Source organism: Mesoplodon mirus (assembly GCF_964341445.2).
Source record: "Mesoplodon mirus genome assembly, chromosome: 19".
Taxonomy (NCBI): Eukaryota; Metazoa; Chordata; class Mammalia; order Artiodactyla; family Ziphiidae; genus Mesoplodon; species Mesoplodon mirus.
Window position 1 is genome coordinate 2,320,044 of NC_138995.1, and position 18,932 is coordinate 2,338,975.

Consider the following 18,932-nt stretch of genomic DNA (forward strand, 5'->3'; position numbering starts at 1 on the left):
TGGTCTGCGCAAGGCCTCCCGCGCCTCCTTCCCTGTGCAGCTTTGCACTTTGGTTCCTTCTCTGGCCTCTGCTTCGTGTCCCACCCACCCAAGAGAATGCGTGTCTCCAGGGGAAGTGGGTCTTGGGTCCCGAGTGGTCACGTCTTGTGAAAATGTAACTCCTTCCTGTCTTGTGGTTTCAGTGGTGAGAACAGTGCCACTTTGAACCCTGCAAAGCCTGGAGTTCCAGGGGTGGAAGGGTGGTTGTGTCCCCTTCCCTCCCCTCCCACCCTCCATTCTGGGGGTGCCCCCAGGGCCCTGCTCCACTCTCGGCTCCAGTGTTGCTCCCCAGTGTCCGTGTCTTAAGTCTCCCAGAGCAGAGAATCCAGGAGGCCCCCCTTGCTATGGGTGTCGTGTCCAAGTCAGAGGCACACTCCCCACAGGAGTCCCTGTGAGCGCACAGAAGCGAGAGGTTCCTGGCTTTTGGGACGGTCAGCTGTTTCCATGAGGATCTAATATGAGAAGTCCTTATCATCTCACTGCTTTTTGAGTTTGTTAGGCCATTTGATGATATCATCTCAAAGCAACTTGAGTTCTGTCTAAGAGTTGTAAGCCCTCAAAATACTCCTGGAGGGAGGCAGGTGCTCATACCTGCTAGGTGGTGGGGGCTGAAGCACCCAGAGGAGAACACGTGTGAGAATGAAGGCCCCCACAGAGCTCATCTCAGCTGTGGGCGGAGGGGTTGCCCGGGCCTTGGGGGCATCTGTCCTGTGGAGGGGACGTCTGGACACAGATGGATGGGCCGGTGAGTAGGAGACGGGGAGGTCCAGGTGGGCCAGGGAGAGGGGACAAGGGCCATGATGAGGTCACAGGCAAAGGAGGACATCTGGAGACTTCTTTGACTGCTGGTTTTCAACTCCTTGAACATGGTTGCCAAATCCAGAGACTGATTCATATTATCTGTTATCAGCGCCCCAGAGCGTTTGATCTGCCCCGGCCAAAGCGAGCTTCAGTTTTCATTTTCACAGTGCAGGAACTGTGTTTTTGTGAATTTGCTTTGAAGGCGTTATCCAGGAGAAAATCACTTAGCTTCTGGAATAGGTGGTAGAAGACAGTCACCCCTAGTTCCTAATTAGATGGTAGAGTCAGCTACCTCAATCCAGGGGTGAAGGGGTCTGATTGAGTTAGGAGGCTGGCAAACACCGTCCTTTGTCAAAAACAAAACACACACGTGCAGCAGGTGAAGGACAGTGCCAGGTGTGCAGCGGGCAAGCTGGGGATCCTAGTTGGAGCACAGGGTTCCCTATATAGTCACTCCAAATATCTGTGAGCTGCGACCTCTGCCCTCCCACCTCGGTGAGCCCCGCTGATAGTGGTGGGTGATGGGGGGAGAGCCCGGAGGGGGTCCCGAGCGGGCCTGCCATCATGAGTTCCTGGTGTGGATCACTGACTGACAGGGACACCTGTCACCACAATTCCTTCTGGCCAGGCCTGCCTCCTTGGCAACCGCTTGCCTCCCAAGGTTCTGGGGGTCGAGGATGTAGGGAAGCGTGTGATGTCGGTGAGGGACAGGTGTTGGGTCCTGTGAAAATGGTTTCTACAGTCGAGGAGGCAGAACCGTCTTCAGCCCTTTCCCTGCTGTGTCTGTTCAGGTATAAACCCTCGTGTGAAGTCGGGCCGTTTCATGAAAATTCTTCCCGATTACGAGCACATGGAATACAGAGATGTTTACACCTGCCGTACGTATCTCCTGCTGGCTTCCGCTTTTGTGGGCGAGCAAGACTGAGAAGCTGCATGGATAGGGCCTCTCACTGACAGCACGAGACAGCTTTGGTCCCGACAGCGAGCTGACCTCCTTGGCTTTTGCTGGTTTTCACTTTGCTGCAGCATCCTCCGTGGCTTGGCACAATCAGGGTCACTCTCGAGCGGCGACTCCAGGGCAGCTGCACAGACGGGCTGGGTGTCCGCGGCAGCTTTGGGTTTTGGGGTTGTGCCAAGCAGGATCACCACGTTGCTGTGCATTTTAGCATTTATCGCTTCTTGAGGCAGAGTAGAAGCCTCAAAACCTCTCTATTCCAGAATGGAACGCAAGCATTCACATCTAGGCTTTATTAGTCAATCACGTTTTCACAGCATTTGTCAATTCAAAAAGTTTACATACACACACACAACAGAAGTGTGTAGAAACAGTTGATTATTTAGGTCCTAATTCCTCCTTTGATTGGCATTACTTGAGCTCTGGAAATTTTCTAAGCCACGTTCCATAGGTGATGAATGCGGTCCCTGCCTTTTTTTTTTTTTTTTTTTTGCGGTATGCGGGCCCCTCACTGCTGCGGCCTCTCCCATTGCGGAGCACAGGCTCCGGACGCGCAGGCTCAGCGGCCATGGCTCACGGGCCCAGCCGCTCCTATCTTCCCAGACCGGGGTACGAACCCACGTCCCCTGCATCGGCAGGCGGACTCTCATCCACTGCGCCACCAGGGAAGCCCGCTGTCCCTGCCTTTTGTTGGGTTGAGCCGAGATGCACTGAAAGCTGTTTTTTTTTCCTTTAAGTTATTAATTTTATTTACTTATTTTTGGCTGCGTTGGGTCTTCGTTGCTGCGCACGGGCTTTCTCTAGTTGCAGCAAGCAGGGGCTGCTCTTCATTGCGGTGCGCGGGCTTCTCATTGCGGTGGCTTCTCTTGTTGTGGAGCACGGACTCTAGGTGTGCAGCTTCAGTAGTTGCGGCACGTGGGCTCAGTAGTTGCAGCCTGTGGGCTCTAGGGTGCACAGGCTTCAGTTGTTGTGGCTCTTGGGCTTAGTTGCTCTGCGGCATGTGGGATCTTCCCGGACCAGGGATCAAACCTGTGTCCCCTGCGTTGGCAGGTGGATTCTTAACCACTGAGCCACCAGGGAAGTCCTGAAAGCTGTTTTTACGTTTCGAGAAGCACAGGGACACCCCTTCTGCTCTTTACTCCACCCCTCTGAGTGCTCCTCATGTCAGCATTGCCACCGTGGAGCAGACCCACTCCTGGGTCTTAGAGGTGCACGGTTTCGGGACTTCCCTGGTGGTCCAGCGGTTAAGACTTCGCCTTCCAATGCAGGGGCTTGGGTTCAATCCCTGGTCAAGGAGCTAAGATCCCACATGCCTAGCGGCCAAAAAAACCGAAACATAAAGCGGAAGCAATATTGTAAGAAAGTCAATAAAGACTTTAAAACTGGTCCACATCAAAAAAGATCTTTTAAAAAAAAAAGAAGTGCCCAGTTTCTAACAAAACCTACTCAGAGTAGAGGGAATAGAGTCGTTTGTGGATTTTCTCCTAACCCCCATCAGACTCCAGCCACCTAGCTGCCATGTGCTGGCTGGCCCCGTTTTACTCAGGGGGTTATCCTGGGGTCCGGACAGGGCTGCCCGGGTGTGGGCAGCATGCTTTGGGGTGGTGTCTGGGCTAACAAACCCACCTTGTGTGTCACCCAGGCCCCGGGGGGATGGGTGTGGGAGCCATCACCACAGGTCTGGGGCTGGGCCGGCTGGCTATGAGGACACAAGTTCTGTTCTTTTCCCTGCCATCTCGGCAGTAGGCTCTCTAGAACATTTTGTCACGGACTGCGCTGCTCTCTCTGCTTAGCAGTCAGTGAGTCCCGGAGCCTTCTCCAGCCCCACGGGAGAGACGGTGATGTAGTGGGTATTGATGAGAACAGCGGATCAATGACACTGGCTGTGCTGACGGGAACTGGGTGCCGGGGGATTTTCGATACAAGCAGACAAGCACTTAGAGGTCCATTATGTCACACCGCTGTCACAGGCTTCTTGTGGAACAACAGCCTATCTGGAACTTAATACCATAGGGCTAATGTGGAATTCTGACCCACCTCTGGCGGTGGCTGGGACCTAGGAAGCACCTAGAGTTGTTTTGGGGGGTGTTCTTTTTGCCCCCAAGCAGTGGGCAGAAACTCCTGCAGCTGATGAGGACAAGTTCTACGTCCAGACTTTCTACCATGCTTCTAGGAGACCACGTCCAGAGTGTCTGGACTAGAGCCACATACCGAGATGCCCCCCAGTTGCTTGTAGCTGTATTGCAGACTTGTTTTAACTGGGGACTACTGTCCCATTGAGGTGTGAGTGTAGTTATAAAAATACAGTAGAAGACTTGAAAGATCTAGAAAACATAATGAAAATAACCAGTTGTCAGCATTGGTTGCCTTTCTCTGTGGACTGGTCTGTTACCTGGATGGTCTCCTAAAACATCAGTGAAAAACTTACATGCATGAACAAAAAACCAGTTTCAACTGAATTTGAAACCTCTGTATGCCCAGGTGTTCTGTGTTCCAGTGTCCTAGTGTGTCCTAACCGAGGGCAGCTTGGAATTCATCCTCTGACACTCGCCAAAGCTCCAGAGACGTGTGCTGTGATGACTGGCTTGTAAGGAACGAGGCCCTGGGGCTGTTCCTCATCCACTTGTGCTCTTCCTAGAGCCGTGGGGCCTCGTGTCCCCTGGTCCCCTGAAGTCCTCTGGGCCACGTTCCCTTGGACCCAAGAGATGATGTCTCCCCACAGCCTTGAGGCCCAGATCAGCTGCTCTTGATGTGTGTATGTAGCTTCCTGATGGTCTTGATAATCCATGTCTGTAAGGCGTCGGGAGTGTCCTAGGGGATTGCCTTTACGACGGGTCTAACACGTGTCTGTGTGTGCTAATCGATGGTGACTGTCTGAGTGCACTTTGAACTTAAAAATAACGTCATGTACCTGTAGGGCTCTGGGTTTTGAGGTTCACACCCAGCATCTGGGCAGTGCTTCAGATTGCTCGAGTAGATACGAGGAATTTGGTGGAAACCCGCCCCCTCCACTGGTGAGGAGATGGACAGACCACTTTTAATCCTCAGGTGCAGATAACACAGGGTAGAGTCTTTGGAGGGGAAGGCCCCTCCAAAGTCCAGTCTGCCAAGTGGAGCCAAGAACACATTGCAGGATGGTTACTGAGGAAGGAAGGAGACCATTGGTAAGAATAAAACAGAAGGGTGCTCCTGGAAAGGGCAGTGGGGCACCAATGGTATCTATGTCTGAGAGAGGAGAGACCCCCTGCTGATTACGTGTCTATGGAATGTTTCCCCTGATTTTGTTCTGTGTATTGATTTTGTATCTTGCAATGTTACTGAATTCTCTTATTAGCTCTAATAGCTTTTTGGTGGTGTCCTTAGGATTTTCTATATATAGTATCATGTCATCTGCATATAGTGACTGTATTACTTCTTCTTTTTCAATTTGAATACCTTTTATTTCTTTTTCTTGCCTAATTGCTCTGGCTAGGACTTCCAATCCTACATTGAATGAAAGTGGGGAGAGTGGTCATCCTTGTCTTTCAAAAGATTTCAGCTTTCCATTTTGAGTGTGATACTGGCTGTAGGTTTGTCATACATGGCCTTTACTGTGTTGAGGTACATTCTCTCCATACCCATTTATCATAAATGGATGTTGAATTTTGTCAAAAGCCTTGTCTGCATATATTGAGATGATCATGTGATTTTTTAGCCTTCATTTTGTAAATGTGGTGTAGTACATTGATTGATTTGTAGATGTTGCACCATCCTTGCATCCCTGGGATAAATCCCACTTGATCATGGTTTATGATCCATTTTTGTTTGCTGATATTTTGTTGAGGATTTTTGCATCTATGTTCATTAGGAATATTGGCCTGTAATTTTTTTTTATCGTGCTGTGTCTGGTTTTAGTATCAGGGTAATGCCGGCCTCATAGAATGAGTTTGGAAGTGTTCCCTCCTCTGATTTTATTCTAATTACTAAAAGCTCCTAGCAAGTGGCAGGAGATACCATTAGTTGCATGTATGATTTTCCTTTGGGCAAGAAACCTCAGTTCTGCAGTGACAGATGTGGTGATTCAAGAATGATGTTATGGCCTTGCTGGGTGGTGGGCCACTGTCCCCAGTGTGGTGGGCAATGGCAGCTGCTGGTAGGACAGCAGGGAAGCGACTGCTCAGTATCAGAGCATGCTATGCAAGGAAAGCTGGATCTTTTGGGTTGGGTGTTGTCCAGTGTATCGGAGTTTCCCACTTGGCTTGTTAAGTGACCCTTCCTGTTGGCAGATGAGAACCCTGACTAGGACTCTTTTCCTGTTAGCTCCTGAGCTGAGCCATCCCTTAGCCATCTTGGACTATTGTTCCTATTTTGGGGAGTAGGAGGGTTGCGTTAGAGTCAGGGATGGTTTTCTGAACACAGCCATGCTGACCTCGGGGATCAATGGTTGGAAGAGTCTCTGAGCTGGTGTTCATTCTGGAAGGCCCACGTCCCGCTTCGTGGGGCCGAGAGCAGGAGTGTTGTTGTTATTCTGACAGAGTTTAAGTGTGCTTCTCTGGTGTTTGGGTCCCCTTGCCCACGAATGCCTGCCTTCTGTGGTCTCCTGAGAGCTGGGCCCTTTGAGCACACCTGTCTCTGACAGGAAAGCACCCGAAGGGTCTGACCCAGTCCACTTGCTGTCTTAGGTCCCAAGCCCGCCGTCTGCACCTGAGCCGGTGTCACTGGGACTTAATCCCATTTACTCTCCTTCATGGTCAGTGGTTGTTTGGAAACAGCGTCAGGAGGGCTTGTTGAGCTGGGATCTTCTTCCAGGCGAGGAGCCCTGGGGTGTGGTCAGTGCCTGGGCCAGGAGGTGCTGTGGGTTCTGTCTTAAGCCTGCAGGCCCCTTGTGTGCCCTAGGCAGGGTCCGGGTGCGGGTCAGAGGAGTGCACAGGGGCCGGTGCCTGAGCTCATCGTGCTCCGTACCTCCTGTGGTGGTGACGCCTTAGAGCTGCCCTGCCCAGCAGGCCCCGGGCACACAAGGTCGCCGTGTGGACAGGCTGCCCTTCCACTCCTGACACCTAGAGTTTCGTGTGACTCAAGTGGACTCCTTCTGTCTGAGTGCTGCCTGGACTTGCTGAGTCTTTCAGGTCACTTCTGCCGGACTAACTCTGAGACTTCTTAAAGAACACGTTATAAAACACAGGTGTTGCGTGGCCTTAGGAAATCCTGTGCCTCACAGTCCACCTGATGGCGTTGGTCTCTGACTTCCCCTCGGACTGTCCTGGGTGGGCCCAGGCTGGGCGAGCCAGCGTCGTGTCAGTGGGAGCAAGGGGCACACCCGAGTCTTCTAATGGGCACAGAGCTTAAAATCCAGAGACAGTTGCTGCTCTAAGCACACATGGGAGGCTGAACTTTTATTTCAAAGAGATGTTGCTTTTAAATCAAAACAAGGAACTCCCCTTTGGGAATTGCTGAGTCTGTGGCATATTCTTTGAACAGTCTTTCCAGGGGCTTCGAGATCAGATTGATTGATCTTGAAAAGAACCAGACGTTGCCAGCAGTCAAGTTGGGAGATGAGGGGAGGGGAGACAAGAGAAGACCATGCTATAGGGTCCCATTTAATTTTTTCTCCACTATTTTATCGTGAAATTTTAAAAACACACAGAAAAGTAGAAAGAATTGTGCAGTGAACACCCCTTTACCCAATTCCATAGCACCCTGCTCCACTTCACTCCCACACACCCATCCATCTGTCCCATCTGTCCATCCTGTTCTGCGATGCATTTCAAGGTAACTGGCAGCCATCAGTCAATTTCACCCCTAAACACCTGAGTGTGTATTGCACTGTCTGAGTTCAGTATTTGTTTATGGCTCCTGACCCTGCTTATTATTGCTTGTTTAACAAACACAAAACCCATCAAGGTATGGCCATAAAATAACCACTGACTTTAATGTGTGTCTTGTAAACCAACTCAGAGGATTGCACTGGGCATGAGTGGCAGGCGCCCTGCAGACCATCAAGGCTCCTTTAGAGAAGTGTGTCTTTAGGCTGAAACCTTGGGGAACAGTTGGTATTTTCCCACCAGCCGTCTGCATGCCTTGCAGGCTTGGGATGGTTCTGGCCTCACATTCCTCTTCTCTGTACCTCAGACCAAGTGGTGGCTAGAGAACTGCTGTCTGGGCTCAGGTCCCTCTGGGCCCTGCTGCTTGGTCTTCCTTCCTGAAGTCTGTTGTGATGATGCAGCTCCAGCACTTGGAGACCGTCCATGGCTCCCACTATTAGCCAGGGTTTTCAGACACAGAACCAATTTCTTCATATATAAAGAGATTATTATAAGGAATTACATCACACAGCTATGGAGGCTGACAAGTCCCAGGATCTCCAGTCAGCAGGCTGGAGACCCACAGGAGCTGATGGGGTAGTTCCAGTCCGAAATCCGGCAGCCTCCAGACCCAGGAAGAGCCCATGTTTCAGTTCGAATCCAGAGGCTGGAAAAGACCAATGTCCCAGCTCAATGCAGTCAGGCAGGAGAAAATTACCCTGTATTTGTGGGAGGGTTAGCCTTTTTGTCCTCTTCAGGAAGAGCCCATGATTTAGTTAGATTTCAAAGTTAGAAAAGACTGATATCCCAGCCTGTAGCCAGGCAGCAGGAGCGTCTCTTTACTGGTGGGAGCACCAGCCTTCTTCTACTCGGGTCTTCAACTGATTGGACAAGGCCCACCACACTAGCGGGGGCAATCTGCTTTCTCTGTCCACAGATTTAAATGTTACTCTCATCTGGGAACACAGACATACCAGAATAATGTTTGATTAAGAATGTCTGGTCCCCCCATGGCCAAGTCCAGTTGACATATAAACTTTACCACCACACACTGGCTGCAGAGAGACCCCAGACCCTGAAGCTGGCCGGCAGGGCCCCGCATGAGCTGGTTGTCTTCTCTGTGCAGTTTGCTCATTCTTTCACTTGTTCACTGTTCACTCAACAGATACACATGCAGAGGAAATGGAAGCAAAGGACTCTTCCCCAGGGCATTTACTGTGCTGGCCATGGCTGTGCAGTGGGGTCTCAGGTCGGCATCAGGTGCCCTTTTCTCCCGTTGCCGTCAGTGAATATACATGCACTGCTTTTGAAATAAGGGGGAAGGTGTGTGTTTGTGTGTGTGTGTGTGTGTGTTTAAAAGAAAGACAGATGACCCAGTTAAATCTTACTCTACAGCCCCATGATGTTTTGGACTCTGCCCCTGGTAAAGAATCCCACATCTCCTCCGTTGTGTAGACTGATGGGAGGGGAGGTTCATTGCTTCACAAGGGCGCCCACTGCACGTTCTTCAAGGCAGCAGTTCCTTGTCATTGGAGCTGATACGCAGAGGCTGGGTTTCAAAATGACCCAGTTGTTTGTTACATTTTTACTCTTAGAATGATTTAGACACTTGTAAGATTTGCTTGAATCCACATTTGTTTGCAAGGCTCTGTTACGAGCCTTCGTGAGGGATTTCTTCACACGTCCCTCCTCCTCTTTCTCACGCCCTTTCCTCCAATTATTGACTGTAAAGTGAAGATCAGCTGGCTCTACAATGAAGTCCTGTCCTCTCTCTCTCCCTGTAGTGCTTCACCGATACAGACACATTCTGGGACTGTGGCAGCCGGATATCGGGCCGTATGGAGGACTGCTGAATGTGGTGGTAAGTCCCAGAGCGTCTGGCCTGCGTTCTTGCGGATGGGACTGTGTTCTCACTCCAAGGGGCAGGCCAGTCGTTCACAAAGGCTCATTGGGCCAGATTTTATTTTCTAAATGAGCAGAGATTTATTTTAAGTAGCCCTTGGCTTCTGCCACACCCACGAACTTCGTGATGACGGGATGCCTTCCCCGGTCCCTGCCTCTTGGACACTGAGGGCCATCGGCCTTCACACCTCCAGGACACTCCAGTGTTGGTTTGTGCACTGGTTCATTGCCCTAAATCGGGTCTGCAGGCTAAAAGAAAAGGATGCCGTGTGGGGCCCTTGGAGGCTGGCCCTAGACAGAAAGCCCACGCCAGGCCCGCTCCACCCGGTTACCAAGTGGCGCAGGCTTGGTGTCATGGCAAATGTCTGTCCCTTCTCTTCAGGCTTGCCCCCTGAGGTCTACAAGCAGCATTTTAACTTTACTTTATTCAGTCTTTATAGCTGGTCTCAGCAGGAGGGGCTGTTTGATACAAGCTCCTTGGTCGTAGCCAGGAGAAGAGTCTTCTGGTTTTAATTTTTATATGCTTCTTGGTCACTTGCTTAGCAGCATATAATAGCTGCTCATTTTGGGGTCCATTTGAGAAACTCAGATCTGACTTTTCTTGGGCTTAACTGGTGTCAGTGTCTAGCAGGATGCAGCCCTCGCTGGTGCTCTTGCCAGGCACGAGTGGTGCCTCTGGGACAGAAGCCGGGACCTGAGTGGGGCCATTGTACTTGCTGAGCTCTGGGCAGGGGCCTGGCCTCGATGTTGCCGCAGCTGATGATGCAGGGAAAACACAGCCAGGTGCCCTTTGGCCGGCGCTGCACATGCGCTCGGCAGGCCAGAAGCCAAGTCCAGGGGACTGGCCGCAGCTCGTGTCACGGCTAGCGGGTCTGCCTCTCTGTGGCCTTTGGGGCCCCCAGGGAGCCTCATTGTGGCCTCCCCCGAGCCTGGTTCACGTAGGCCACGGGGTGACTGGTTACTTCGTCACTCTGTATTTTGCTCACCAGGTGGGATTTGGGCAGGGATAAATATTGCTTCATATTCTTTATAATTTGTTGGAAACATCTGTTAAGAAACTTGCTTTACATTTGTTCTGTTTAATATCACTGGGGAAGCCTTGCTTTTAGAACATTCTCACAGGGGCCAAGACAGACAGCTCCCAGCGTGGGCAGGTTCTTTCCTTTCTTTTAGTCGGGGAGGGTGATAATTGTTTGTCTTACTGGCAGTGAGTAATAGAGTTAAAAAAAAAAAAAAGCCTTCTGAAAGCAGGGGATAATTAGGGGAAAACAGAGCCCATGACAGAACACCACCAGTTGGCTATTGTCTCAGACGGTAAGCGATTAAGTTCTCTCCTCTGTCGCTAGAGCTGGAAGCTGTGGACCCAGGCTCCCCCAGGAAGGCAGGAGCGGCTGCTGGGGCATCCCAAGTGGGCTCCAGAGGCCACCCCCTCCCCCCCACTGAGAATGTGCCTGGAGACTGCCCCCTCCTTTGACCTGATCACCACTTCTATCATTTGCCATTTTGAACACATACAAGGGTAGTGGGAATGGCAGGGTGAACGCCCACAGACGCCCACCTCCTGGACCCAGAGGTTGGCCGTAGCGCGCCAGGTTCACAGTGTCTGTCTCTGCCCCATTGCCTTTTCTTCTCAGTATTTTAAAGCAAATCCCAGGCCCGTGTCAGTTCATGTTTGTACTTCAGTGTGGATCTCTAACCACGTGGGTATTTCCCACGTTCCCACACATGTGAGGTCCTGACCACACCTCACAGCAGTGGTAGTAATTCCTGGATTACCTGAGACCCAGTCCATGCTTGAGGCTCCCTGACCGTCTCAGAACTGCCTTCGACAGCTGGCTTGTTCACGTGAGGATCTAACCAGACCCTCGTGCTGCCTGGTTTGTTTTGCCTCCTGAGTCTCTTCTGTGGAAAGCAGCACCCCCATATTCCTCCGGTCAGTTGCCCTATTGGGTGTCGCACTTTCTGGATCATTCCTGCTTCTTTCTGATGTCTTTTAGCTTGTGCTTCCGGCACCTACCCACCCCCACTTCATAGCTGGAAGTTCTCTCTAAAAGGTTTGCTCGGATTTGGGGCTAACCACTATATTTTCTATTAAAACATTTAGTTACTTTTTCAGCTTTATTTAAGTATAATTGACAAAACTGTAAGATATATAAAACGTACCTTGTGGTGATCTGATTTGATGTACAAGTACACACCGTGGAAGGATTCTCCCGTCTAGTTAATTAACGTACCCATCACCTCACATTTTTATGTTTTTTGAGGGGTGGGGAGAGCACTGAGTTCTATTTCTGAGTAGATTTCAGTGGTATAGCAGTGTTATCAACTTTAGTCACCGTGTTTCATGTTGCATAAACCACTTTTCGATTAACACACACTGGTGGGCGGGGCCGTGCTCGTCCTGCTGCGCTAGATGGGACCCTAAGGTCCCCGCGGGACCAGAGTGTGGAGACGGGAATGGTCCTCGAGGTGATCTGGGGGGTGCGGATGCTGAGCCTCCGCCTCCCCCTCACCCGTGTGTGGACCTCTGCACAGGTGGATGGCTTGTTCATCATTGGCTGGATGTACCTGCCTCCCCACGACCCTCATGTGGACGACCCGATGCGGTTCAAGCCCTTGTTCCGAATCCACCTGATGGAGAGGAAGTCGGCCACGGTGGAGTGCATGTACGGCCACAGGGGGCCCCACAATGGCCACGTCCAGGTGAGCACGCGGGGCAGCGTGTGCAGGTAAGGGGCTGGGTCTCCTCACTTTCTCCCGGGCCTGCTGCCAGCTGTTTGCCAGGGTCTTCCCAGCTGTGCACCGCGCCCATGCCGGTCAGCAGGAACGGGAAGCGGGCCCTGGCCCGGCCCTTCTGTGCGCTGTTTATGCCGCTGTCGCTCCTCAGGGATTCACTTGCCGGAGCCTCCCCTGATTCTGCCTCTGGTTAGAACCAGTTGTCTTTCCAAGCGAGATTCCTCACTGTTCCTTTTTCTCCTCTTCGCAAGGGCATCAGCTTGGAACCAGACGTTCTGCTCTCGGATGTGGGCCTGGCAGGTGGCCAGCCTGAGAGCAAGCCTGTTCTCTGTCTCAGTAGGAGAGCGCCAGCCCCTTTGTGCTGCTCTCAGACGCCCCGGGGGACAGCGACGCCTGGCCCCCTGGGAGGGAAGCGTGTGCTCAGGGGGGTTCCAACCTTCCTTCTTAGACCAGCCGCGATCTGGCAGCCTCTTGGGCTCCTGTAGATGAGTGGGATGCATGGGTGCAGGAGGGACTGGTGCACGCCTGCTCTGGTGGGGGTCAGGGGCTGACTCGTTACCCTTTCTCCTTGTTGTGGACCCTCAAGATTGTGAAGAAGGACGAGTTCTCCACCAAGTGCAACCAGACGGACCACCACAGGATGTCTGGTGGGAGGCAGGAGGTGAGGCTGGACCCTCCTGTCCTGCGGGACAGCCGAGAGGGTGGGTGGTTTGAAGGGAGGGTCACCTCCCGGGCTCATGCTGGCGCTGTGGGCGTGTGTGCTGGGCCCAGCTTCTGAGTCCCCACCACCCCCAGGATGAACGGGCCGAGTAGAAATAGTTCTCTACCTGGTTCTCTGTTGCCCCTTTGACAAGAGGCCCGTGGGCGGTGGGGTCTCTTCCTGGATGTGAATTGCAGGGAGACCAGAGGCCTTTATTGGCGTGAACCCCGTGGTGGAGGTTCCCAGGTCACAGCCATGTGGTGGGTGAGCCTGCGTGAGTGTCTTCGGATTTCCTTTCGACACGAATGATCTCACATCGCCTTTGAGTGTTAGTTACACCACCATCTTGAAGCAGTCTTAGGAAAACCTCGGACCTTTAAATACAGGATGCTCGTTGCAGCTTGCATTTATTTGTCGGGTGCATCTCTGAGCGTTTCTGAGTCTGCTGGGTCCCTGGTAGCCAGGGGTCTGCGGGGAGACAGTGCAGATGGACAGTACACACGTGCTGCTTGGAATCTGTTGAGGGTAAACGAGGCCCTTGTTTTCCCAAACGCATGGTATGCGGAGGTGATGGTAATGACGTGCTTCCTTCCCTAATGACACCGTCATTCACGGTCTCACATACAACCACATACCCATCAGTGGCTGCTCCAAGTCCACATTTAAGTGAAAGACGTCAACAACATATTTTCCAAGAATAGAACCTCCTCAGCTGTCGAGACCTTAAAAGGGCCATGTAATGGATTTCTGGAAATGTGCACTCTGGGATCAGAGAAAGTTCCTGTGAGCCAGCTACCGTGTGTGGCCTCACCAATTTGGAGACGGAATGGTATTTTTTCTCATTATGAAGGTAATAACATGCTCCTTGTGGAAACTAGAAAAACACCTAGAAGTTAAGGTGAGAATAAAATGCTTTGTTGGAATCCTGACTTTGGTGGTTACTTTGCATTTCTCTTATGTCTGAGGCTAAGATTAGTGTCCTGTGGTTCCTTTTCTGTGAAATCTGTGTTCATATCCTTTGCCTGGTCCTGTTTGGTGTTGTTATGTTTCTAACTGATTTGTAGGAGCTTTCATCCTGTGAGGAAGTGAACCCTTCAAGATACGAGATGCAAATATTTTTTCCTCCTTCATTCTTTCGTCTTTTGGTTTGATATGAGGTATGTTTTCACTTGTAGAATTTAGTTTTTAATTTTTATATTTGCAGTTGTATCTGTCTTTTCCTTTTTTTTTTGGCCACACTGTGTGGCTTGCAGGATCTTAGCTCCCCGACCAGGGATCAAACCTGGGCTCTCGACAGTGAAAGCGCAGAGTCCTAACCACTGGACCGCCAGGGAGTTCGCCTTCCTTAATAGCTTCTTAGTTTGATGTCATCTTAAAATCCTTTCCCCACTTTGAAATTATACTTACAGACGAGCTCATGTTTTCATTTTCATGTGTTTCCCACATTTATCGCTGGTTCTGTGGGTTTATTCTGTAGAGTGAGCTTCAGCCTGCCTTGGCTATAGTGCAGGTACCCCTCAGTCACCCCATCACTGGTGCTGAGTGATCCAGATTTTCTCTACGATTCAAAATGCCATCTTTGTCCTGTGCTGCCATTTGAATTTGATTTTCTTCAGGTAGATCTTGCACGTTTGTTGTAAAGTTTCTGGTCTTTTGTTGCTGTTGTAAATGGACTCTTGGCTCTCGTATCTTTCAGCTGGTGATTTTATATATAAAAGCTGTTGCATATTAATTTTGTACCCACCCATCTTACTGCCTTCTCTTTCCTTTATGAGCATCTTTGAGTTGATTACCTTGAGTTTTCCAGGATAATACTGATTATCTGCAAATAATGACATTTCCTTCTTCCTCGACCCCTTGTGGTGAGGACAACACCCTTGTCTAGTGGTGGGTGTGGTTCACATGGTCCTATCACGAGGCAGCAAGGTGGCCTCGGGTCAAGATATACATTATTATGCTAGGGATAGAGCTGTTTATTCGTGTCTTATTAAGAGGGCTTTGTTTGTTTTAATTGAGAAATGATGTTGAATTTTCCAGTTTTTTTGAGCATCTGTGGAAACCATCAGGTGATTTTTTTCCCCTTAATCTAGTAATGAGCTGACTTATGTTAATAGATTTCTAACCACATTGAAGTCGTGAGAAGAGATCTCGTTTGATCGTGGGGTACAGTTCTCTCTGCTCCTGGATGCTCTTTGGTCCTGTTTCATTTAGGACTTCTGCATTGACGAACGGGCTTGGTCTAACGTTTTTTGTGCCGTCTTTGGCTTTAGGAGCAGTCTTTCGCTGGCTTCTAGAACTGGGGAGCCTTTCTTTTGTCTCTAGGCCTCGGAATCATTTAATAGTGGACTTGGGACTCCTGCTGGGCTGGGGTGGGGAGATGCCGCACACCTGCAGGCAGAGCAGGGTCTGGGCTGCCTGAGGTGCCGAGAGACCGTCCTAGAGTCGTGGGGGCAGGGGGGCCTGCTGTCTGAGGCACAGTCTGTCTGTCCATCTCAGTTGCCCGGGGCCGCTTTGCCGGCTCCTCGTGTTGTCTCCCGTCTCCCTCCCTCTCGCCCTCCAAGGGGGGAGCTGGGGGACTGGGGGACGGGTTCTCCCATGGATTCCTGTGTCAGCCTGAAACATCTTCACTCTCTAGCTGAGTCTTTCAGACCCAGAGCCTGGCTTCAGGCTCCAGGGAGAGAGGAGGAGCTGTGAGGTGGGCACTGCCGTGTGTCCTGACAGCTCTGAAGAAGAGGTGAAAGTCAGCCCCGGGTTCCAGGCTGCTCTGTGCTCTGATGGTTGATAGTCACTTAAAATTCTGGGCCACAAGGGTGCCTCCCAAGGGAATGGAGGACTCCTGGTGGCCTAGGAGGGTAGGAAGGTGAACGGGCCTTGCTTATCACTGTCTCCAGGCAGAAGGCTGTCCTTGGTACCGTGGAGAGATGTGGAGATGCCCGCCCCAGCCCCTGCAGGCCGTGCTGGCTGTGATCCCTTCGTCAACACCCAAGGCCAGCTCTGCATAAGCTGCATCCTGAGGCTTGCCAACCACCCCACTCCCTGTCCCAGTCCCCAGTTCTGGGACTTCTGCCAGCTCTGTGCACCTTCTAAGGCCACGTCCTGCGGCAGGATCTGGCCCCTCAGGACTGGGGTGTCCTGCTTGCTCCTACGTGCCCCTCCAGGGGGCCCTCCCTGTGCTGCTCAAACTGCAGCTTCATCTCCTGGGCCTCTGAGAGCAGCTCAGGCCTTCGCCCGCCCAGACCCCAGCAGTGCGTCTGCTCTTTGGCTCCCGCTGCAGACGCTGCCTGCTCTTCTTCCTGGATGATGGCGTGGCTGAGCCACCATCTTCCCTCCCTGCCCGTGCCCGTCCAGGCCCTGCAGCCTGACGCTTCTGGAAATCGGGGCCGGGGCGGGGGGCGCTGTGAGGAGGAGCAGAGATAAGGAAGGGCGTGTGGCCTGGCCCTACCTGCAGTGTGCTCGGCCCTGCAGAGAGGCTCTGGCGCTGGACTCCCCTCAGTTGCACACAAGTGGCTTTTATTTTGCTTTCCTTTGTCTTATGTACTTTCTTGCCACATTCCTAAAGTGATACCTCGTCATCATCAGATACGAAATCCCCAGAATTGGGAGGGAAAAGAGTGCTGACACAGCCCCACGAGGAGCGGCCTCCATGCCCGTCCTCCATCATCCCTTCAAGTTTCCTTCAGCCTTCGTGATGTAATTGCAGTCTAACTATCTAATTTGGATAGTTTTTCTTTTTTTTTTTTTAGCTTAACCGTTATTCCAGAAACATTTCCCAGTCTCATTAGAATTCTTTACAAACTTTTTTTTTTTTTTTTTTGGCTATGCTGTGCAGCATACTGGATCTTAGTTCCCTGACCAGGGATTGAACCCATGCCCCCTGCAGTGGAAGTGTGGAATCTTAACCCCTGGGCCACCAGGAAAGTCCCTACAAACTTTATTTTTAATGCAGCGTTCCATCTGTCATCTGCTGCGCTCTAATGACTGTAGGTGTGTAGGTGTGTGACCGTCCTGCAGTTGGACTTGGGGTTTGTGGTCAGATATTCCCCTGTTACCCTCCTGACCATGTGCCTCAGTGACTTAGCCTCTGGGAGCCTCAGCCCTTGTCTGTAAAATGGGGCCATGAGATTACCTGCGGTGCCGAGTGATTCTGGAGGGTTGAGTAAGACGCTGCAGGTGAATGACTTAGTGCCAGGCCTGGTTGGAGCCACCCAGGAGAGATGCCGGGCATTATTACTGTGACCCGTTGCCTGAACTCTGGAAAAACGTTGTGGTTTTGGATTGTACAGAAATGGAATTGGGTAAAAGGCCCTGAAGATGTTCCAAATTCTCTTTACATGCTGTCAGTTTGCTGGTCCCTATTTACAGCCCACCAGGGCACATGAGCCCCCTGCCTCACCATGTTCCTGCCAGCCTTGGCATTGGCCCTGGCAGAGATGAGACCGGTTAGCACGTGGCCTTTGGTTAGGTTTAATTCTGCCACCTGCTAGCTGGGTGGCTCTGGAAAGGTCTGTTGACTTTTCCAAGCCCCAAACCTCTGTAGAACAGGGAAGATGTTAGCACCCAGCTCCTAGGCCGCTGTGCAGAGTGAAGCAGTGATGGGGCTGTGTTGGCCGTGGTGGACGAGCCCTGGGTCCATAGTGGACTTACTCTTGTCTGATATGTTCTAGGCCCCTGTGTTTTTCCTTGTGGATACATATCTGGTAAGATAATTTCATAGTAAGCATATTTGTTCTGAGTAATTGGGTCTGCTTGGTATTCTTAATGACTGACCTTCTCATGCAAAGTAAATAAGATTATGATTGTTCACAGGCCAGCTTCATGGTATTTAGCTCAAGTCTGATTATGCACCATGGCAACACTGAAATCACTACATTCTTTTACTTCCATTTTTATCTGTTATTTCTCTATTTGATTTTTTTTTAAGGGACTACCCTCATGAGTTAAGCCACTTAAGTGGAAGATTTTGGTTTGGGTGAAGTCTAATTTGTCAAGGTTTTTCCTTAGGGGTTATTGTTTTCTGTCTTAAAACACTTTGCTTACCCTCCAGTTGCAAAGAGAGTGTCTCTCTCTCTCTCTCTTCCTTTTAGAAGTTTGGTAGCTTCACTTTACTTTTCGATCTGTGACCCATCTTGAATGGTCCCTGTGTGTGGTGTGAGGTGGCATCGGGGCTCCTTTGCTCCCTGTGGTTGTGCAGTTGTTCGAGCACCATTTGTGTAAAAGACTTTCTTTCCCTGGGGGGTGGCTTGGACACTGTGATCGAAAGTCCACTCCTGAGACACACGTGGGTGTTTCCAGGCTCGCTCTCTTTCTCTCTTTTTTTTTTTTTTTGGCCACACGGCTTGCGGCATCTCAGTTCCCCGACCAGGGATCGAACCCAGGCCATGGCAGCAAAAGCCCGGAATCGTAACCACTAGGCCACCAGGGAACTCCCTCCAGGTTCTGTCTTTAGCTCTGCCCTCTTGCTCAGGTACCATCTTGGTTACTGTCGTCTTGTAGTGGGTCACAGTGCACGCTAGTGTACATCCTCCAACCTTGTTCTTTTGCAAGATTGCTCTGGATGTTCCAAACAAATTCCAGAATCAGCTTGTCAGTTTCTACAGAAAGCATGGTGGGATTACGATTGGCCTGATGTTGAGTCTGTAGATCAGTTTGGAGACAGTTGCTGACCTAATACCAAGTCTCCCGGTTCGCAGGTGCCTCTGCTCTGTAGGCCTCTTCCCCCGCCTTTCAGCAGCATCTAGTGGTTTTCGGAGTAGAGGTATCACACATGTTCTGTAATGTTTATTCCTAAGTCCTATGTCTTTTGAGGCTGTTGTAAGCAGGATTTTTAAGTTTTTTTTTACTTTCCGGTTTTGTGCTGCTAGTATACAAAAATTCAGTTAATTTTATATGTTGACCTTGTAGTTCTAATAGTTGTTTATTTCAGTCACTCGTAATTTCTCTTCTTTGCCAGGGTTTGGGCAGTAACATATTAAAGCAATTGACAGATTGTAGCTTTTTTTTTGTAAATTGCTTTTGCTTC

General features: G+C 50.8%; 1 protein-coding gene across 4 annotated transcripts in view; it reads left to right on the top strand.

The window, feature by feature from the left end:
- Positions 1-18,932, top strand: part of FBXO31 (F-box protein 31) — a 42,811-nt gene that overhangs the window by 16,555 nt on the left and 7,324 nt on the right. For 2 of the 4 annotated variants that reach the window (XM_082607662.1, XM_082607665.1), the window contains exons 3-6: positions 1,632-1,718; positions 9,360-9,436; positions 12,013-12,180; positions 12,800-12,874. In XM_082607662.1, the coding sequence (XP_082463788.1) occupies positions 1,632-1,718; positions 9,360-9,436; positions 12,013-12,180; positions 12,800-12,874 (407 nt within the window). The remainder of the gene's footprint in view (positions 1-1,631; positions 1,719-9,359; positions 9,437-12,012; positions 12,181-12,799; positions 12,875-18,932) is intronic. The other 2 variants (XM_082607663.1, XM_082607664.1) reach the window with 2 other exon arrangements.